Here is a 23,613-nt window from a genome sequence, read left to right as displayed (position 1 = left end):
CAAAAATGCATGTTTTTTCAAAATTTTCCTTGCACGTGATTTGGCATTCTTTGTGTGAGGAAAGAACAAACAGAGGGCGCACAGGCCTAGTGCATTACCATAAAAAATGTTTATTAAGAAATAAAGTAAGTGTTGTACTCACAAATGACAATAAAGTCAAGGCACATAATAAAAGAACAGCTGGGTCAACACCGCGCTGAGTAACAGTCCGCAATGGGGAGTGTAGACATACAATAGGCTGACGCGTTTCGAGGACTTGCCTCTTCCTCAGGGGCTCTGAGGAAGAGGCAAGTCCTTGAAATGCGCCAGCCTATTAGATGTCTTCACTCCCTATTGCGGACTGTTACTCAGCGCGGTGTTGACCCAGCTGTTCTTTTATGATGTGCCTTGACTTTATTCTTGTTTGTGAGTACAACACCTACTTTATTTTTTATTAAACATTTTTATGGTAATGCACTAGGCCTGTGCGCCCTCTGTTTGTTCTTTCCTCACACAAAGAATGCCAAATCACGTGCAAGGAAAATTTTGAAAAAACACGCATTTTTGCTTGCACATGATTGGATGTTGGATTCCTCCGGTCTATTTAAGGGCAGCAAGGTGTGCATGTTTCAGGACATTCTTAATGTGGTTGTAGCCTGCATCGAGTCCATCCCCAAGCGCAGGAGCATTTGTGTTTGCTGGCATTCTTTGTGTAGCACGACCCCCTTAGGAGTCACTAGAGATTCGGGTCTCTCTATATTCCTGCACAGCCAGGCAACACATATTTCTCTCCAGCCTTGCACTCCAGAGACAGTAAACAGCCCTGGAACTTGATTTTTTATTTTATTAGGAGATTTAAACTTGAATAGGGATAAGGGATACATGGGATGCCCAAGGAACTGTTTAACTGAGAACAACTTCTTGAAGCCATATAAAAGTGCTCAGAAGGGTTTTCTTCTCTTCTGGGAGAACTAGCCAGCCTTTAATGGAAAGTCTCACTAGCTTTCTGAAAAATTCTCAATCTAAATTCACGGTCAAATAGTTCTATTGGATAGAATGTTCATGCATAGATGACTTTTAACAACTCCTGGAAGCCTGATCCTTTGACTTTGTTAATATGTCAGCTGGGCTTCCTGCTGCCTCCGGTGGGACGTTCAGTGCTAATCTGGGTTTTGCCCTCCACCCGGTGTATCTTAGTTCCCTTCCCTCTCAGCCCTATTTCCTCATTCATTTTCTACCCCTTTCCCTTTTTAGCTATGTTTCTTTTAACTGTTCTTTATGTGAATTAAGTATGCACCCACAGTATGTGCCTTCAGAAAACTACTTTGACATACTAGATTAGATGCAATTATTTGATGTTGAGATATTGAAGTAATCCTCCACATTGACTCCTTTCATACCTTAAGTGTTGCCATGGCTTAACTGTTTTGATACTTGATTTTGGTACAGGTTTTATGATATTGTCTGTTGTATGGTTGTAATGTCATACCCTAAGGCCTCATGTCCACTGCTGAACATTTCCAAGGACAAATAAACCATTTCAAACCCTAGAGCTCAGGGACAGTTAAACATTATGCTGAGAAACAAACACCGAATGTATAGGAATGAATTCATAATTATGGTGCCGTAGGCACTCACGATTGATGGCAGCCTTGAAAACAAGCCTATTTCCTTTAAGCATCAATAATATTATCTGATTATAATAATGAAATCAGAAGGCTTAATTGGGTACTGCATGGTTTTAATTCTGAGTTGTATGATCCATGGCCAGCTTTAGAGAGTGACTTCTGAAACTTCTCAGCAACCCACTTCGAGCTCCTTGTTCTAAGGGTCTGTTGTAACCCAATAACCCAGGCACATGCCTACAATCTCTACATACTAATAGTCCTGGATAAACTTGTAAAAAAAATATAACTATTTAACCCTTCCACTCCCAGAGACATTTTTCTTTTCATTTTGTACATATATACCAAAATGCACATTTTTTACATGTACATGCACATAAAATCCCAAAAGCATGGTATATTTTCTGAAAGCTGAGATCTTGTAAAACAAAATGGGAGTAGTTTTGTATGTAACACAGGGGGGTGGATTTAGTAAAGACAAATAGACTGTGCACTCTGCAAGTGCAGTTACTCCAGGGCTCTGCTGTGTTCCATAATCCAATCAGTTGCAAACAAAAATGCTGTTTTTTTTTCCTCGTGAATGGGTATTATTTGCAAACTGAAAATTCATCTAATTTACTAAGAACTGTACACAGTCTATTTGCCTTTAGTAAATTCACCCCAATATTTGTGATATTGATTATCAAATCTATATTTTCAGTAAAAATACATACACTGCTCAAAACAATTATAGGAATACTTTGAAAATACATCAGATCTCAATGGGGAAAAATACCATGCTGGATATATCTATACTGATATGGACTGGGTAATGTGTTAGGAATGCAAGGATGCCCCATTGTTTGATGGAAATGAAAATATCAACCTAGAGAGGACTGAATTCAAAGACACCCCAAAAATCAAAGCGAAAAAAATTATGCAGCAGGCTAGTCCATTTTGTTGAAATTTCATTGCAGCAACTCAAAATGGTCCTCAGTAGTTTGTATAGCCCCCATGTGATTGTATGCATGTCTGACAAAATTGGGGCATGCTCCTAATGAGACGATGGATGGTGTCCTGGGGTATTTCCTCCCAGATCTGGACCAGGGCATCACTGAGCTCCTGGACAGTCTGAGGTGCAATCTGGTGGTGTCAAACAGACCAGAACATGATATCCGAGAGGTGTTCTATGGGGTTTAGGTGAGCGTGGGGGCCATTCAATAGTACCAATTCCTTCATCCCCTAGGAACTGCCTGCAGCACTCTCGCTACATGAGGCCGGGTATTGTCGTGCACCAGGAGGAAACCAGGACCCAGTGCACCAGCGTAGGGTCTGACAATGGGTCCAAGGATTTTATCCCGATACCTAATGGCAGTCATGATGCCATTTTCTAGCCTGTAGAGGTCTGTGCGTCCCTCCATGGATATGCCTCCCCAAACCATCACTGACCCACCACCAAAACAGTCATGCTGAACGATGTTACAGGTAACATAACATTCTCCATGGCTTCTCCAGACCCTTTCACGTCTGTCACATGTGCTCAGGGTGAACCCACTCTCATCTGTGAAAAGCACAGGGCGCCAGTGGCGGACATGCCAATTCTGGTGTTCAATGGCAAATACCAATTGAGCTCTATGATGCCGGGCAGTGAGCACAGGGCCCACTAGAGGACGTCGGGCCCTCAGGCCACCCTCATGAAGTCTGTGTCTGGTTGTTTGGTCAGAGACATTCACACCAGTGGCCTGCTGGAGGTCATTTTGTAGGGCTCTGGCAGTGCTCATCCTGTTCCTCCTTGCACAAAGGAGCAGATATCGGTCCTGCTGACGCGTTATGGACCTTCTACAGCCCTTTCCAGCTCTCCTAGAGTAACTGCCTGTCTCCAGGAATCTCCTTCATGCTCTTGAGACTGTGCTGGGAGATGGATTACATCGACGGAACCATTTTTTTGGCTTTTTTTGAAAATAAGTCTGATAAGTCACCCCCCGTAAACCCCAGCACAGACCAGGGTTGTGGGGAAGAGGCCCTTGTCCCCATCAAAGTGGGGACAAGGTGCTCTGGGGGGGAGCCCCCCTACCCAAAAGCACACCCCCATGTTGAGGGCATGTGGTCAGGTACAGTTCAGGGAGGGGTGCTCACTCGTCCCTCCCCTTTTCCAGGCCTGCCAGGCCTGTGCTCAGATCAAGGGTCTGGTAGGACTTTTAAGGGGGGACCCATGCTTTTTTCCCCCCATTTTTGGGATGTGGGGTTCCCCTTAAATGTTCTACCAAACCTAAAGGGCCTGGTATGGCTTTTAGGGGGAACCCTACTCCCTTTAAAAAAAATTCTACTGTGGGGTCCCTTCTAACCTTCCTATCAGACCTAAAGGGTCTGGTATGGATTGGGGAAGGGGGAGGGGGGGAGACCCCACGCTGTTTTTTTTTTTTTTTTTAAATGGCATTAAAAATAAAAAGGTCAGTCCTGCAGCAGGTTCTATTCATTGTACAGATGTGAAAGTTTGCAGGCAGTTTAAGGGGATCCCCCAGGACTGATATTTAAAGGAATATTTCATTATTATTTTTTTTTTTTACTTTGCATAGTTAGTCTGGCTGAAAAAAGACAAGTCCAATCAGTTCTACCATAGAGAAAAAAACAGTTATAATCCTATACCCACAGTTGATCCAGAGGAAAGCAAAAAAAAACCCAGCAAAGCATGATCCAACTTGCTGCTGTTGGGAAAAAAATTCCTTCCTGATACCCCGAGAGGCAATTGGATATTCCCTGGATCAACTTTACCTATAAATGTTAGTATCCAGTTATATTCTGTCTATCTAAGAAATAATCCAGGCCTTTTTTTAAAGCAATCCACTGAGCTGGCCAGAACCAACTCTTGAGGGAGTCTATTCCACATTTTCACAGCTCTAACTGTGAAGAAACCTTTCCGTGTTTGGAGATTAAATTTCTTTTCCTCCAGATGTAAAGAGTGCCCCATGTCCTCTGTGATGACCTTAGGGTGAATAACTCTACACCGAGTTCACTATATGAACCACTGATGTATTTATACATGTTGATCATACCCCCCCCCCTCCTTAATCTCCTCTTCTCAAGAGAGAATAAAGCAATGAAAAAAAACGGGCCCTTTAAAAACTTTTTGACCTTTTTTTTTCACTGATTCATGTCCATCAAAGCAGTATCCAAGTCCCCAAACCACTTATATGGCCAGTAACTTGCACATAAGCCTTTAAAATGGGCACTTTTGAATTTCCAAGTTCGAGTGCCATAGACTTGCATTGAGTTCGAAGTTCACGGTTGAAGATTCCTTAGGTTCGAATATTCAACCACGAACCGAACAGGGGGGTGTTCAGCCCATCACTAATCATCAGCTGATGAAAGATTCTGAGTTGCCTACAGTTCCTGTAATATACAGAATAATAAACTGTGTATCCATGAAGGTGTTACAGTGTACAGCCTACACCGAAACTTAACATGCTATTCTGTTGCAATCTATGTAAAGATATTCAGAATAATGAGCATCTCATGAGTGATAAAGAACAAAGTGGACTATTGAAGCTTGACATCCTCCTCACTCGCTCCCCTCCCCCACACAACTCCTCAGGTGGCCTTGCTGTGCTTTTGAGGTCAGACTCACTGTGATTTTGGAGCAGAACGTTCTCGCTTTAAATAAACCCTTTTGTTCAATCCTCTGAATTTCACCCCCCCCCCTTCATCACAAATTCCATTACGTATTTTCACCCTATGTGGTGGGGAGGAAGGGCATTCAGTCAAAAGGGGGGGGGTTAGCTATACCTGTTTAGTTGCTTGATCAGCCAAAGGCAGCTAATAACGTCAACCCGTTCGCTGCCTGACTCTACTACAGAAAACTCTTAAAATGATTCTGTAGACTATATTATTTTCACAGCTGATTCAAAGGAATGTAGCATTGGATGGGTGTAGGGCTTTTTTTCAGCGAGAGCATGGGGGAACGTTAAGAATGGATGTAATGCCAAGGGGTGCTGTAGGATCTATTGTTGCTGGCTATTGGGGGATCTATTGTCACTGTAGGGGATATATTTTTGTGTGGTGGTCTATTGTTGCTAGGTAGGTCTTTTTTGCTGGTGGGGGATCTATTGTTGATGGGGGTCACGTGTTGCTGGAAGGGATCTACTGTAGAGGAATGGGTCTATTGCTGCTAGCTGTTGGAGAGACTATTGATTCTGGCGTTTGGAAGATCTGTTGTAGCTGTTGGGGGGTCTATTGTCACTGTAGGGGATATATTTTTGTGTGGTGGTCTATTGTTGCTAGGTAGGTCTTTTGTTGCTGGTGGGGGATCTAATGTTGACGGGGGTCACTTGTTGCTGGAAGGGATCTATTGTAGTGGGATGGGTCTATTGCTGCTAGCTGTTGGAGAGACTATTGATTCTGGCTTTTGGAAGATCTGTTGGGGGGTCTATTGTCACTGTAGGGGATATATTTTTGTGTGATGGTCTATTGTTGCTAGGTAGGTCTTTTGTTGCTGGTGGGGGATCTATTGTTGACGGGGGTCACTTGTTGCTGGAATGGATCTACTGTAGAGGGATGGGTCTATTCCTGCTAGCTGTTGGAGAGACTATTGATTCTGGCTTTTTTGAAAGATCTGTTGTAGCTGCTGGAGGGTATTTTGTTGCTGTGATGGTATTTTGTCTTGGGGGTCCATTGTTGCTAGAGGAATCTGTTGTTGCTGGGGGGGGGGGGGTGTCTATTGTTGCTGGCTGCACTGGATAATTTTTTCTGCTTTTCTTGTTATCAGTAACAAATTTCATACAAATTATTCAGCACCACAAAATTATACTAGTCCCTGTATTCTCTACAAGGAGGTGGGTAGGGCGGCGGAGACAAGAAGTGACTCAGAAGGGGGGAGTTCCTGCACTTATTTTTTGGAGAAAAAAGCCCTGGATGGGTGTAACATGAAACATGGTCAGAAAGGTGGACTATTCACCCCACAATCATTTCTTTTCTTTTATTTACTATACAGTGCGTTTACATGTGTTCTGGTGTAAAAAAAAAGCACTGTTGTACTTTTTTTTTTAAAGAACTGGTGTGAACTCAGGCGACTGAAAAACATTGATTGTACCGCGCATGTGTTCAGGATGCGTTTAACCCCTTCTCGATGCAGCCTCCTGGCCTTTTAAGAGGTTCAAAATGCCAGGAGGCAGAAGCATGCATTCCAATCATGTGACCACTGTGATCGGCAGTCACAGTGGTCACATGATCGGAAAATTCCTGGTCACAAATATGCATCGGGAGCTTTCCAGTATTGCTAGTTAACTGCTTAAGGACCGCCCTATAGCAGATATGTTGCTACAGGGTGGCTCCTCTGCACAAGATCATATATATACATATACGTGTGATTTTGCATTTCCGGGTAGGGGGCGTGCGTGAGTCGTGCATGCGCCCTACCCACGCCACCATTAGCGGGCGCCAAAATGTCCCACCAGTGCCCGGTGATTACCGAGCATCTCCAACGGGGAGGAAGGTTGTTTTGTTTACAAACAGTCTTCCTCCCTGTCATCTCGAGCACACTGCACAGTACAGCCATCACAATCAGTGTCCTTTCTGCCCAGTGCCATTAGTACAGTGTCAGTGCTTTTTTTGTAGCACTGATCACTGTATTGGTGTCACTGGAGATGTCAGTGACACCAAGTTAGCCCCCCCCAGTGTCAGAATGTCTGCCGCAGTCCTGCTAAAAGTCGCTGATCGCCGCCATTACTAGTAGAAAAAAAAAAAACTCATTATCTATACCGCCATTTGTAAACGCTATAACTTTCATGTAAACCAATTAATTTACACGTATTGGGATTTTTTTTTTTCAGCAAAGACATGTCGCAGAATACATTTTGGCCGAAATTTATGACAAAATCTGATTTTTTAAATTTTTTTACTGGACTTGTTTAATAGCAAAAAGTCCAAAATATTTTTTTTTGCTTATCAGGCTATCAAATCCTCTGCCAGGGGATTGGCCAAGGTCCCTATAGCATGCAGATCAGAGCTTTCTCCCCTCTTCCATCCCTTTTCCAGAAAGCTCTCAGGTTTCTGGAGAGGTGGGAGAGCTCCAGAAGCTCTGACCTTCAGAACCTTACTAGCCTGTACTGACGTAACCTTTGCCTTACTCACAGGCTGACTCATCCCAGGCTGCTATTTAGCTTCTAACAAAAAGCTAGCTCGCTAACCTGGAGGGTGTTACATATATATATATATATATATACACACACACAAACATATGGTACACTTTACAACCGCTTTAACAAACATGTGAACAGGAACCCAGATTATAAGCAGGGCTTGAAGATGGGGTTAACGCAAGCCTTGTATAAAGAACTGCAGGTATCGCCGGCAGGCTTCAAGCCTTACCTTCTACCAATGCAAACCCCTAGAATTATGCTTCTGGCTTGTACTGTACTTAACTTCACCCCCCCCCAGTACAGCACCAATGGCAGCAACATTAGCGGTTTCTTCCATCTGCGGGGTCCAAGTATGGTTCCCTACAGCTCTATAGAGGAATAAACTCGTGCAGACTCCACCTCCGCAACATCGCCAAAATACGCACGTTCCTAACCCCAGAAACCACTAAACAGCTCATCCACTCCCTCATCATATCACGACTCGACTACTGCAACTCCCTCCTCACTGGCCTGCCTCGCCGCTGGCTATCCCCGCTTCAGTCGATCCTGAATACGGCTGCCAGACTCATTCACCTTTCCAACCGCTCCGTTTCCGCCACCCCCCTCTGCCAATCCCTCCACTGGCTTCCGATTGCGCAATGGATCAAATTCAAAATCCTAACACTGACGTACAAAGCTGTCCACCATACTGCCCCGAACTACATCACCGACCTAATATCCAAGTACCACCCAACACGCACACTCCGCTCCTCACAAGACCTCCTTCTCTCTAGTTCCCTGGTCTCCTCCTCCCATGCCCGCCTCCAGGACTTCTCCAGGGTGTCGCCCATCCTCTGGAACTCCCTGCCCCAACCCATCAGATTATCACCTACTCTCCTCTCCTCTCCTTTAGGCGCACCCTGAAAACCCACCTCTTCAGGGAAGCCTACCCCCCCCCCCCGCTAACTTGACCAACTTCCTCCACTCCTCCTACCACTCCATCCCCCACAGCTATCTCCTCCTGTGCCACCATCCCCTCCCTCCTAGATTGTAAGCTTGAAAGAGCAGGGCCCTCAATCCCCTCATGTTTTGCATTGTATTGGTATTGTTCTGTCACATGTTCTGTCCCCCTCTGTAATGTACAGCGCTGAGCGAACTATTGGCGCTTTATAAATACTGTATAATAATAATAATAAACCAATCCAGAATCTGCAGTGGGTATGGTGCAACAGAAAACTTGATAGAAGAATTATGTTGGTGGAATATTAATCATCAGAGAGAGCAACCAAAGGAAACATCCATAAGAAGAAGGTACATTAAGCTACTCTCAGTAGAGGGAAGAGGTCCATCACCCAATCGCACTAGCAAATAACTGAGGCTAGCTGGGATTGGAGGGGTTATATGGGAGGATGTTTTCTGTAAGTGTCCAATCAGCTAAAAGTAGCTGCAAATAATCCAGTTATAAAGATTAAAGAGCATAGGACCAAGAAATCTTCTTTGTGCAGGCCACAAACTGCACACTTATCTTTAGAGTGAAACTGTGATCTCAGAATGCAATGTATCTAAAATGCTCTAAGACAGCTGCTTGCTAAGTTGTTTTTATGTTTAGTCCTCATGCACATTCAACATTTTTACAGCGGCTGTTTTTGGCTTTTGATGTTTTTTTTTCTACAGCTAGTAAACTTCCCAGCATGTTATCCTATGTGTCCATGTGTGCACACATAGACTGTAATCAACGTTTTTTGGCTGGAAAACCCCCCCAGAACTAGTGGGTTTCTAGAGGAGTTTTTTTAGCTGTAAAAACACGCTAATGCTGAAAAGTGCTGAAAAATGCAGTAATACACTGCAAATCGGCGTTTTTGAACATTTTTTCTTACCAAAAAAAATATTTTGGGGGGTAAAAAAAATGCTAAAAAATGCAAATGCAAAAAAACGCTGCTAAACACGGCAAAATGCCACTAAATGCCAATGCAAAAATGCTAAAAGAAGGCGAAAAACTCACGTTTTTAACGTGTCTTTACAAAGCTAACGTTACCAGCGTTATCATAATGTCCCGTGTGCATGAGGACTTAGAAAAGAAGCAGGATTTACATTATTTGTACGTGAATAATAAGGTTTTGTTATCTGCAGCTTGTGGAGTCAGGTACCTCCACAGTTTTCTCGAAATGCTAGGGAACCTATTATCCAAGCCATATAACTTTCATCATCACTTTGTTTTCCTCAGGGGGGTTAATAAAATATTTATTTTCGATCTCCACATATTTAGCAGAGGGAGTAGCTGCCATTAGAGTGGAAAATTTTACCTTTTGACTTTGCCAAAAGTGTAAAGTTATATCAGATTTGCAAAGCATCTAATAAAGCTTACAGAAACCGAGTGGAGAAAAGGTAAACGCCTCTGGTAATCTCAAATACTAGTCTAATAGGATTTAATTAACTGTTTTAAGTACAACAAAAATACTTATCCTACACCTGAACATTGTTGAAAACTAGAATCAACAATCATCACGTGTAGCCTATTTTCTATATGAAATAAAAGCAAGTTGAAAGTTGGCTGTCCGTTGTCTATAGAAGAAATATGAGCAGGTACAGTGCCTCTCTGTGCCAACAAAACTGCTAGAGACCGGCGCTAGGCAACTGGGAATGGATGGGTACGGTGGGTGCCAAAATGAGGAAATGGGTACAGCTGGAGTAGAAGCCTCTCTTGCCTCCACATCACCCAGGCATCTTCTGCCCTGTGAAGGACCAAGCTGTCAAACTGACAGCTTAGTCCTGCAGATTGCACTGGGAAAGAGGTTCTCTAAATATAATCACCAGATCTCAGCTGTCACTTTGACAGCCGACTGCTTATCTTTGCAGTCTTTTTTTCCTTTACTGTTTCCCTGGTTACACGTTAATTCATATTGGGCACACTCAGCAGAATGACAACATCTCTCTTCTCTCTTTGTTAACAAATGTTTTGTTAAACTGGGTACAGACTGTCCAAACAAGAACCTGCCTGTAGCAGGGAGGTGGGGCAGGTGGAACGTTCCTCCATGTTTCCCATTAACTCGCTGGATGCCAAGCCTGGGTCAGACAAGAGGATTGAAGAACCCATCGTGGGTTCTTCTGGGCTACGCTAGGCACCTGTAACAAGATGAACATGCACCGTGTACACTTGCACAAAAACTTTCCTCCAGTTAACTCTCTGGTCCTGCTGAAAATGCACAACTTCACTATTGACTTGCAATTAGGAGGGACAACCTGAACCATGTCCACATCATTGGTCCAGCATTTTCAACTACCTCTCTCGGTAGCAAAACGGGGGCCCCACCATGCACCTTGCGTGGGCTCCATACATGCATTTGTCTTAGCTCTTGAATTCCATACCTCTGTACAGGATGGGGACCTCTGCAGTACCAATCTGCTCCCTGTGCTATGGGAGACAGACCATTGGTGGAAGAAATGGCAACATATCCATCTCTACTGGAGACCATCCCACCTGCAACAGATTCACGCCAACAACAGGCTGCTTGAATGACTGTTAGCTTCCATAACCCTTGGCAACTACTTGCTGTACTGCACCAGAATGTCTCTTTAAGTGCTGGTATTCATACCTCAATGTGCCTGGTGACCCAAAGCTGCAAACTAAGTGTAAATTATGCCAGTTCCTTGCATTGAACTTCAGACCAGGCAGAAAGCAAAGTTTCAATATTTTACTTAGAAAAGTGCCAGAAACATTACAGAGCCCAAGAGAACAGTCCTTTTACCTAGGTCCCTAAACCTTAACTAAGGTTTGTATGCTGCCCCACCAATAAACACAAGATTGCAAAGCATACACTGGAGTGCCAGCTTTTCTTTGCTTATGTGGACCATGTGGATGAGGAGTGAGCTGCCTCTGCCAGAGCACCAGTGATAGAGCCATATTATAACACTGAGAGGTAGTAGCCCCTGCTTTTATGTATTTTGCTTGCCCTGACATACCTGCAAAAGGTAGAGTTCATCAATGGTAAGTCCATTGGTATAGGTAGGGACTAGCAGCTGGTGTCTTTGGGTGAACCCCAGGCTCTGGTGGCTTCCTACATTAAGATGGATTCCAGGATGACAGAAAGGTGTAATGCCATTCCCTAACAGGCCAAGGAGTCACGGCAAGAGCTCTGAAACGAATTCTTGTCCCTAGGGACATCATCTCACTGACGCCGTGCTCCACACTGCATGTCACAGACACCCAGGGAGATACTGGCCGGCTTCCTCTCCCCTCCTGGTGCATATTTCCAGCTTGGTGTCCCTGAGACATTAATGAGCTTCTTTTTAACTTTGGAAATGTGAGTGTTCCTACATTGGGTTTTATAGTAAAATACTGGTCTTACTCCACTTAGAAGCACTTTTCATTTGTCCTTATTCCCTGTGGGCCATAGAGCCTGATTCAGCTCCTGAATCAGCTTGCCCTGCTGATGGTCAGTATGAACTATTTCAATGTGAATTACAACTGAAATTCTAGTGAGAGGTACACTAACCTTTGCACCTACCTTAATTTCTTTGTTTACTCACTGTATTGTTATCAATTGAGCAACATCATTGTCACCCAGGGCAACTCTTTTGACCTAAATGGGGAAGGAGGTGTTTTGTTTGAGAGGCGTTCAAATCAAACCGGGACTTTTGAGTTCATATAATAAAAGAACAAATTTCAAGGAGTGGAAACTGCATGTAATTTTCAACATACTTCCTTGCTACATTTATACACTTATCCCAGGATTTAACTAATGCCTGGAAAGCTTCGGTATAGAAAGAATTGTCAGTATGTCTGAACCATCCTAGGACAGCCTGCTTCATTTCATCATCAGTACTAAAATGGTGACCTCTGAGGATCTCTTTTTAGAGGTCCAAATACTGTAGGTAGAAATCACTCGGAGCAAGGTCCAGGCTGTAAGTGGGATGTGGCAATACTTCCCAGCCGAGTTGGTTGAATGTGCAGTGAGTAGTATGAGCTCGTGCATTGTGTTGGAGAAATAGGACACCCTCGGTGATCAAACCAGATTCGTATGCACATCACTCAGAGCATGACAGTAATAACTGTTGATAGTGGCACCATGGGGTAGAAAATCCACATTAATAACGCCACATTTGTCCACTTGCTATCACTTTACCTGCAGACACAATTGTGCAAAAATGTTTGGTGGTGGTGAGTCCACATGCTTCCATTGCTTTGATGCTCATTTTGATTCCAAAATGAATGTTCGCAGGAATGATTGCTGTGGGCTGGGAACCACCGTGGCTGGGATCATCACTGGCAGATGTACGGCCATCTTTGAAACGTTTACACCATTCTTACTGCGGCTGAGCGTCTCATCACCGTACTGTTCTTGAAGTCTTCTGTAGATATCCGCGGGTTTTACGCCTTTGTTCACAAGAAACTTCATCACCACACTCTGTTCCATGCATGCACTAACACTGTTTTCTGCCATCTTGATTAATGATCTTTGGACTGGCCCATGACATATGCACTACCTATCAGTAATAGGACACACTTGACCTTTACTACTGTGTGTAGTACTGCCACGCCAGCATCCCTTTTTTATACTTGTAAAATAAAAGTCCCAGTTTGACTTGAACGCCCCCTTGTAGTTTACAGAGGATAGCTGGGAAAGATCATAAAATTTTTTGACATTTCATGTTTTTGAGTTTTCAGTTCTGTGCACAGGAAATTATCAAGAATACTGGAAATCTGGCAGGAAAATGTACTTGGCCTGATAAAAACAGAAAACAGATTCATCCACTATACCTAAGGGCTGGAAAGTTGCAATATATAACATTTTTGTTCTTGGGTTTGGATACACTTTAATACTGCTCCCACAATGCTTTCCCATTATTTTGCAAGAAAGAAAACAGTAATTTTACAAATGTAAAACAAACAGGTTTCTGATTTGAAACTACAGTTGCTTTGAACATCAGTTCATCCCAGTCATGGCTAGTGATGAGCCAAACAGCCCTGGGTTTGGTTTGGCTGAAATCAATTGGAGTAGAATCTGTCAAATTAAAAATTCCTATTTTTTTGGGCTAATATACAAATGGGTATAAAAAAAATAGCATGGGGGTGGGCACTGGCCTGGGGAACATGTACCAATGCATTTTTCATAATTCCATGCAGCCAGATTGATTAACTAAAGGAACAGAAAGTGTTCACTTTCAAATAAAATTTTGCTATCAAATACAAAAACTGAAAATTTACCTCCTGGCATCTCAGAATGTCATACATTAGAGTTGAGCCTCCAAGACCCATAGGACAGACCCTTTGAAAAATTAAGATTTATCCATCCCTGAAGCCGATATTCCGATGATATAGTCCAAAATCCAAAACAACTATGTCCCATGTCAGGAACCTCTGTAGCAATAAGCAAACATCGAAGGGATCTATAGGAATGAACACAACCAATGCCCAGGAGGTCGCCACACCTCTGGTCAAATGTACTTTAGGATCACCAAGGAGGGTCCAACCATGAATTTTGTATACCACCTTAATGCAGCATAGAAGACATGCTGACATTTTCTTGTCCCTGTTGGAAGGATGAACAGTCTTTCTTATTTCCTGAAAGGTGCACTTCTTTACAGGTACATCAAAAGGAGCATTCCATGAGTGATCATCCTCCAACTCAGGATTCAGACATAATAATGGCAAAGTCCATGTCCAGATGGATGTTACACATAACTTTGAGGAGAAAAGTCCAGAGAGGGTCTTAACACCACTTTGTCTTGGTGACACACACAAAAGGGTTCTTTTTTCTGAGTGCTTGAAGCTCTGAACATTTTCTGGCAGCAGTAACAGCAACTAGGAAAGCCATCTTCAGTGTGAGATACCACAAAAAAAGATGCAGCAAGCAGTTTGAAAGGCCTTTCTGTGAGTACCTTCAGGATAAGGTTGTCGGATTTTCAAAATGAAATCCATGGACACCCTATTGACCATGCCAACTTTTAATCACAGCCAATCACATCCAGTCAGTCAATGAGGAGAGAGAGGGAGCGGGGCCAAGCTGCGGCTCCATATGTGAACGGACAAATGGAGCAGCAGGTGCCCCCACAGCAAGCCGCTTGCTGTGGGGGATCCGATAAGAGGAGGATCCAGGCTGCTCTGTGCAAAACCATTGCACACAGTAGGTAAGTATAGACATGTTTGTTATTTTCCAAAAATAAAAAAATTATGCTTTAGAATCACTTTAAGGAATAAAAACAAAATGAATGCGCACCATGAACAGAGGAATGATGCAAATTTTGAATGTGTCCAAACTTAACTGTGGCAGGAGATTTAAAGGGTATTGTTAAAGGAAAAGTTTGGGTTATAAAAAAACATAAGCAAAACATGCATACTCAATTCCATGCTGCAGCATCGGTCTGATGCTGCAGCTGTCAGTCATTGCTCTTGTTCTGTTCCTCCAGCACTCACTGGAGCACCGAGCTGGAAAGGGGCCGATGCAGCTTGCTTTGACTCTCAGTGGCATGCTGAAATGCATAGCCATCTATCAATCAGGCAGTAAGGTGCCTAGAGCAGCTCTGTGACATCAGCTAAAATTGGGCAAGAGCCCGCTATAAGCTGACTCAAAAGTAAGTGTACTCCTGTGGCTCACAAGAGAAGTATGGTCAAAAAATTCTTGGCCATACTTCTCTTTTAAATAAAACCTGAGACTATGCTGTTATGGGTCAAGAGTGCATAATGTACATAGTGCAGGGGTCAGGAATAGCTAACATACAGAGTACAGAGGTTACCAGTAAGTAATGCAGAAGTCAGACGTAAGTAGTGCATAGAGTTCAAAGGTCTATAGTAAGTAATGCACAGATTGCAGGGGTCAGCAGGAGTATGTAATGCACAAATTGCAGGAGTCGGTAATGCACAAACTGCAGAGGTCAGGAATGAGTAATGCACAGAATGCAGGAGTCAGAAGTATGTAACTCACAGAGTGCAGAGTTCAGGATGAAAAAAATGCATAGAGTGCAGAGTTCAGGAGTAAGTAATGCACAGATAGCAATACACAGTAAATAACAGATTCCAGGGGTCAGGGGTAAGTAATGCACTGACTGCATGAGTCAAGCATAAGTAACATGCAGATTGCAGAGGTCAGGAGTAAATAATGCACAGAATGCAGAGGTCAGGAATAAATAACGAACAGACTGCAGTGGTCATACATAAGTAGACCATGTACAGCTGAAGTCAGGAGTAATTAACACTTGCATAGCAAGGAACTGGAGCAAGTAATGCAGAGAGAGTGGAGGTCAGGAGCAAGTAACTCACAGAGTTCAGGGGTCAGGCTCAAGTAACACAAAGTTCAAGGGTCAGGAGTAAGTAGCACACAGAGTGCAGATTTCAGGAGTAAGTAATGCACAAAGTACAGAGGTTAGGAGGAAATAACGCACAGATTACAGCAGTCACACATACAGTATGTAACGCATGGAAAGCACAGTTCAGGAGTTAGTAATGTAGAGAGTGCAAAGGGCAGGAGAATGTAATGCAGAAAGATTAGAGGTCAGAAGTAAATAACTCATGGATACTGGAGGTCAGAAGCAAGTAACTCAGAGTGCAAGAGTCAGGGCTAAGTAATGCAAAGAATACAAAGGTCAGGTCAAAATGAAATAACACACAGATTGCATGGTGCAAGATAAGTGCAGCTGCAGTACATTTAAAATGAATCGTACCTCTCTTTGGCTCACTGTTTTCTCCCCTCTCAGAAAGTACATCATCTTTCTATTGTGAGCACCCCTGTTATCACCAGGAGCACGACAGCATAGCATAAACCTTGCAGGGTGCAATCACTGACTCAGCAGTGGTACTGCATAAGTGTCAGTTGAAAATAACAGTTTAAATTTTAATCAACACATGTGTAGTGCCACTTCTTGTGTTGGTGTCAGCATTGTCAGGTTCCTGGCGGTTCCATGCAGGTGTATCTATTAACACTTACATGCCATGAAGATCAGTGCCCAGCAGTGCCGCCCATCTGTGCCCATCAGTGCTGCCCACCTGTACCCATCAGTGCCACCCACCTGTGCCCTGCAATGCCACCCGCCTGTGCCCCACAGTGCCATCCACCTTTGCCCAGCAGTGCCACCCACCTGTGCCCATCAGTGCCATCCACCTGTGCCATGCAGTGCCACCCGCCTGTGCCCATCAGTGCCGCCCATCAGTGCTGCTCAGCAGTACCACCCATCAGTGCCGCCCATCAGTGCTGCCCATCAGTGGCGCCTGTCAGTGCAGCATCATCAGTGACGCCTATCAATGCCGCCTATCAGTGCCTCCTATCAGTGCCCATCAGTTCTGCCTATCTGTACCACCTCATCAGTGCCCATCAGTGCTTCCTATTTGTGCAGCCTCATCAACGCAAATCAGTGATGGAGAAAAATTACTTGTTTGCAAAATTTTATAATAGAAACAAAGAAAAACGTTTTTTTTCAAATTTTTTGCTATTTTTTTGTTCATAGTGCAAAAAATAAAACACCCAGCGGCAATTAAACACCACCGAAAGAAAGCTCTATTTGTGTGAAAAAATTTATAAAACTTTCATATTGGTACAGTGCTGCATGACCACGCAATTGTCATTCAAAGTGTGACAGTGCTGAAAGCTGAAAATTGGCCTCGGCAGGAAGGGAGTAGAAGTGCCCAGTAGGCAAGTGGTTAAGTAGAGTAGTGCTAGAACCTCAGCCAGATATTTATTTCAGTCTGTGTCCCTGTTGCAGATTTCCCCTCATTTCCTGTCTAGTGAAACAGTCACCAGGATAGGAAGTGAGGGTAAATCTTTTTAATGAAGCTTTGTATATCAGAAATCTAACAGGAGTTCTAATCCTTCCCCAATCTATACAAAACTAGAAGACAAAATTGGCTTGGTATACACTTTAAGTGTCCCATTCTGATGAGCATATAATACATACTGTACTAAAGTAGCATGAATGATGTACAAGATAAAGCTTCTTTAGTGAATGAATGTATGGAATGAGATCATTTTGTATGTGTTCACATTAAGAAAATATAAAGGAAAATGTATTACTAACCTGGTATAATGTGGGGTCATCATCTATAAGAAAAGAAAAGAAAAACAGTGAAAGATCAAAAACTTCCATATCACATTTGTATTGTGTCCTTTGTTATTTTTTTCCCTAACATAAAATATTATTCTCTCCCATAACGGACTCCCTTCAGAACCACCTTAATTCTTTGTGGCATAGACTCAACAAGGTGTTGGAATCATTCTCAGAGCTTTTAGTCCATATTGACATGATAGCATCACGCAGTTGCTGCAGATTTGTTGGCTGCACATCCATGATGCGAATCTCCTGATCCCCCACATCCCAAAGGTGCTCTATTGGATTGACATCTGGTGACTGTGGAGGCCATTAGAGTACAGTGACATTATTGTCATCTTCAAGAAACCAGTTTGAGATGATTTGAGCCTTGTGACATGGTGCATTATCCTGCTTAAAGTAGCCATCAGAAGATGGGTACACTGTAATCATAAAGGGATGGACAGGGTCAGCAACAATACTCAGGTAGGCCGTGACGTTTACACAATGCTCAATGGGTACTAAGGGGCCCAAAGTGTGCCAAGAAAATATCCCTAACATCATTATACCACCACTTCCAGCCTGAACCGTTGACACAAGGCAGGATGGATCCATGCTTTCGTGTTGTTTACACCAAATTCTGACCCTACCATCTGAATGTTGCAGCTGAAATCCTAAGTCATCAGATCAGGCAACATTTTTACAATCTTCTGTTGTCCAATTTTGGTGAGCCTGTGCGAATTGTAGCCCCTGTTTCCTGTTCTTAGCTGACACAAGTGGCACCCGGTGCTACTGCTTCAAGGTTCGACGTGTTGCGTGTTCAGAGATGGTATTCTGCATACCTTGATTGTAATAAGTGGTTATTTGAGTTATTGTTACTTTTTTATCATTCTCCTCTGACATCAACAATGCACTTTTGTCCACACAACTGCCATTCACTAAATATTTTCCTTTTTTCAGACCATTCTCTGTAAACCCTAGAGATGGTTGTATGTGAAAATCCCAGTAAATCAGCAGTTTTTGAAATACTCAGAACAGCCCGTCTGGCACCAACAACCATGCCACGTTCTATGTCGCTTAAATCTCCTTTCTTCACCATTCTGATGCACAGTTTGAACTGCAGCAAGTCGTCTTCACCATGTCTAGATGCCTAAATGCATTGAGTTGCTGCCATGTGATTGGCTGATTAGCAATTTGTATTACCAAGCAATTGAACAGGTGGACCTGATAAAGTGGCTGGTGAGTGTACGTTTTCATGTATTCTACTCTCATTCTCTCGCACGTTTTTTATATTTCAATCTTTATGAACTTATTCTACCACTCATAAGCATGTTAAACATTATTTTGCAAACAATGCAAACAGTGGTTTACTTGACACACTCCTTTTTTTTATCAGGTTTGGTATGATACCATAGACTCTTTGGTATCTGTCTTATCTTGCATGTACAATGGGGAACAATGAAAAACTGAAACAAAAATGTACAATGCAACCAAATGACCTTTTGCCAGCCTTTCGATCTCTTGAAGTTATCTGTTTTGCACAATACACAGCTTTGTTCCAAAGGCATCAGAAGAATGAATATCTGCGTATAGACACTTTTTTTTTACATTCTCTCCTTTACCCATGGCACTCGATCAGGTGCCTGCTCACCTGGTGATTGAGGTTCAGATACTCGAAAAAGTGTGGCTGGGGTGGGCCGGCGCCTCCGGATCTGCAAATAGAAAAAGCATAACGTCTTACAGGTCCACAGAGATAGCAGTTCGTTTTGAATGTCAACATTGGTTTTTTAAATTCTGTAAATATTTGCTAGTTTTACATAATGTGAATGCTTCAGTTGCATTAGAAAGGAGTGGAGTATTAAGCATTAAAGGGATTAAAAGGTGTAGATTTTTGTATGCACACAATGGAAAATATTTTGTTTTAAGTAAGAGCTACGTCTAATGCAAACATGTTTTTTGTCCACACCCAGATCGGTGAGATTGGGCAAATGAAAAATACAGTCGGACAGATTCATAACACTTTGTCAAAGAAAGTGCAATCAATTTGGTTGACATTTAAGGAGAATGTAGGTTGCTTTATACAAGTTCTTCAGTTGTTACGTTTAGGACAAAAAAGAACATTTTGTATAGATTTTTTTGAAAAATGTCTAAACAAGAATTACACATCTATGACAGCCAACACAGGTTTCAAATTCAGCCATTTGACTTTACTACCCTCCATTGGCTGGATCATGCAAACCTTTTTGAAAGATGAAATATGACTAGACAAAAGCATTTTGGTTCGATTTGTCTTTCGAACAAAAATTAAATTTTCAAATTTCGTTTTACATCCGAATCCCCGAATGGACATAGTAACAAATGTCAACTAATCTGAAAAGGTTACAATGAAATTAACAAATGCATTTGTTTCATTTGAATGACATCACAACATGTGATAGTAGTTCGGGTCCATGGAGAAATTAATAAAATTTTTACATTTGTTTGATAATTCAGATTTGGATAACAAATGGATCTGAATTTCATTTAATTCGGATGCACATGAAGCCAGTCAATATTGTTCAATCAGCTTATGCTATTAGTGTCCAAAAATATTGAATCCTTCCGTTTCAACACCATCCAATTTGATAACATATCGAATATATAGCAATCTTCCGGAAAAGCTGAAAAAAGTTTTAAATCCACCCAGACCAACAAATATTCGAAACGAATGCAGAAGATACAAAAGGAAATCTGAAAACTATTTGGGACAACATAACAAATATGATGAAAGGAAATTCATCAATGAACAAATGCATCCGAAATGAAATTAAAATTTCTGGCATGCACGTCTATATAACATCAAATTCTAAAATTATGTTAACTGAATTTAAAGCGGAGTTCAAAACAAAATGTGGCACCTTTTGGGGGGGAGCAAGTAAGTACCAAGTATCTGGTTTTGATGGGTACCCACTCCCACTTCCAAAGTTCACCCCACACAAGCCCTCTGGAAAACTCAACAGGGCCTCGAGAACTGTGGCCCATTCACAAAGCGCAGCGCACTTTGCGCATGTGCAGTAGGGAACCGGCTGTGTAGCCACGTGGCTTCATGGCCGGTTTCCCTTAGTCAAGATGGCGGCACCAGCACTTGTCAGCTGATTGAAGAATGGGCTTGGGGTGAGGACATTGCTGGATGCCTGGACAGGTAAGTGCTCTAATATTAAAAGTCAGCAGCTACAGTATTTGTAGCTACTGACTTTTTTTCGGAGGGGGGCAAAACTCCGCTTTAAGAGCTTGTTTCCGCCAGTTGCATTATACATCTTGAGTATGTTCATGCCAATGCATTTTGTTGAGGTGCATTAAAAAGAAAAGTTCCCATGCTGTATTTTTGGTGAGTTGATCTGCAGTTTAGCATTCAAGTTTATTCAAATGGAGTCCTTTAAAATCACAATGCAAAAAGAGTTAATGCAAGCTTTCTTGCAGGAACGAACTCAAACTGGTCTTAAAAGCCTTAATCCAAGAGCCGTAATTGTGTCAGACCTGACACTCGAAATCAGTCATTAAACCGAAACTTTAAAGTTGAAAAGAATGAATAATAATCCTTGATAATTTGGCACCCTACTTACTACAATAATAGATTGGCTGCTTTAAAACCTCAGCTTTTAAATTAAAACAATTTAATTAAATTTAAATTACATTTAAAATTTCTAAACCCTGTTAAAAAAATGCAGCATTCGATGCCTAACTCGCCCTCTTTACAACATTGTCCTCCACCAAAACTCTGCTCAGTCAAGTAGCTTCCATCCTACCTTCAAGTTGATTGACACACACAAAATCTGAACTACGGAAGGTGTAGCCATCACCCATTCTGGCAGTTCACACATGTCACTGCTTTGTGATGTTTAATTGGGCAACTATATGGGAAATGAGGATTAATGTAGATAAATGTAAAGTTATGCACTTGGGGGCTAAAAACATGCATCATACATACTAGGGGGGTACAACTGGAGGAATCAATGGTGGAGAAGGATCTGGGAGTTCTGGTAGATCATAAATTAAAGCCTGCTTATGGATAGATGGATGGAACCTTGGTTGATTTAGCAGAGACCAGCCGAGATTCGATCAATCTATGGGCAGGCTGATTGTATCCAAGTCGATCCGATGATCAACTATAATTAGATACTAATTTTTAGAGGTATTAATGGCAGGGGTAGTTGATCCATGGAATATCCGATTGCCTCCCGGGGGATCGGGAAGAATTTTTCCCCCCACTGGAGCAAACTAGATCATGCTTTATTGGGGTTTGTGTATTGGGATTGTGTATATAGAGGGTTTTTTCTTGAGTGTGTGATTTTTAAAAAAATTAATTTTATTGGTTGAACTAGATGGACTAGTGTCTTTTTTCAACTTGACTAAATACGTAACTATATGAGGTTGTGAGCATGCCACTTGGAAGAGGATTTTCAAGTAACTAGAAGGTAAATGTAATTAAAAAATAATGTTATGTGTAAATGAGAAGGAAGGGGGTTGGACATTTTTACTATATATTGGATTTGGGCTTTAGGATGTGATTGATAACATTTTGCCTTTGCCATCTTAAACCATAGACTTGCATTGCCTAATTATGGATGTGGTCCTGACCAAATGCCATGTTCTGGGAATTGCCAAAGCTCGTCCCCCAACTCAAAAAACCATAATAGCCAAATGCAGTCACCGTGATTGTCATAAATTGGGACAAAAATGTGCAAAGTGTAATTAGCAATGTGCAGTAATCTATGGCAGGCAATCAGATTTCAGTTTACATAAGTCAGATGAGTAAAAGCGTATTGACTGCTACTTTTTATGTTTTGTACTCTGTCTATGCTTTGTGTCTTATTAAATAAACATAATATTGTTTAAATCAGCCGTTCTCAATCTTTTTAACCCAGAGGAACCCTTAAAATAATTTTCAGGTCTCCAGGAACCTTGCTAAAACCAATTCATTGGCAGTCAGTGGGAAAAATGCCACTTTTAATGGTGGCTAGTGAGTGGTGGTCTAGTTGTCACATGTACAGCTAAGAAGATCACTGGGTTCATGCAGCTGGCTCAGCCAAGTGATGTTGACTCAGGAACTATGTAGGTACCATCAGAAGAAAGGTCTGTCAGCCACAATCCAAAGAACCCCTAGCAACCTCTGTAGGAACCTTAGGGTTCTAGAGAACCCTGGCTGAGAATGGCTGGTGTAAATTATTAATTGCCTGCAGTGTAGAATCTAGAACTCTTCCATTGCAAAATATACAGTACAGACACTATATTGCTAAATGTATTGGGACACCTGCCTTTACACGCACATGAACTTTAATGGCATCTCAGTCTTAGTCTGTAAGGTTCAATATTGAGTTGGCCCACCCTTTGCAGCTATAACAGCTTCAACTCTTCTGGGAAGGCTGCCCACTTCACACTTGGTACAATGTAGTCAGGCAAGTACCCTTCTCCTGGCAACTGCCAAACCCAGACACATCCATTGGATTGTCAGAGAAGTCTGATTCGTCACTCCAGAGAACACATCTCCACTGCTCTAGAGTCCAGTGGTGGCAGCTTTACACCCCAGCAACGGACACTTTGCATTACACTTGGTGATCTAAAGCTTGGATGCAGCTGCTCGCCCATGGAAACCCATCCCATGAAGCTCTTTATGCATTGTTGTTGTGCTAATCTGAAGGCCACATAAAGTTTGGAGGTCTTTAGCTATTGAATCGGCAGACAGTTGGCAACTTCTGCAAACTGTGCGCTTCAGCATGTACTGACCCCGCTCTGTCATTTTACGTGGCCTACCATTTCATGGCTGAGTTGCTGTTGTTCCCAGTTGCTTCCACTTTATTATAATACCACTAACAGTTGACCGTGGAATATTTAGTAGGAAGGAAATTTCACAGATGGACTTATTG

At 42.4% G+C, this 23,613-nt stretch overlaps 1 protein-coding gene across 1 annotated transcript in view; it reads right to left on the bottom strand.

Moving 5' to 3' along the window:
• Positions 1–23,613, bottom strand: part of PPP1R1B (protein phosphatase 1 regulatory inhibitor subunit 1B) — a 118,334-nt gene that overhangs the window by 39,598 nt on the left and 55,123 nt on the right. The window contains exons 2-3 of the mRNA XM_089687968.1: positions 19,362–19,422; positions 17,702–17,724 (exon numbers count right to left, since the gene is read on the bottom strand). Coding sequence (XP_089544094.1) covers positions 17,702–17,724; positions 19,362–19,422 — 84 coding nt within the window. The remainder of the gene's footprint in view (positions 1–17,701; positions 17,725–19,361; positions 19,423–23,613) is intronic.

The sequence above is a fragment of the Staurois parvus genome, unplaced genomic scaffold (genome assembly GCF_062004578.1).
Source record: "Staurois parvus isolate SC_StPar_1 unplaced genomic scaffold, SC_StPar_1.0 ptg000442l, whole genome shotgun sequence".
Lineage (NCBI taxonomy): Eukaryota > Metazoa > Chordata > Amphibia > Anura > Ranidae > Staurois > Staurois parvus.
The sequence above is the reverse complement of the archived record's forward strand: the minus strand, read 5'-3'. Positions and strand labels throughout refer to the sequence as shown.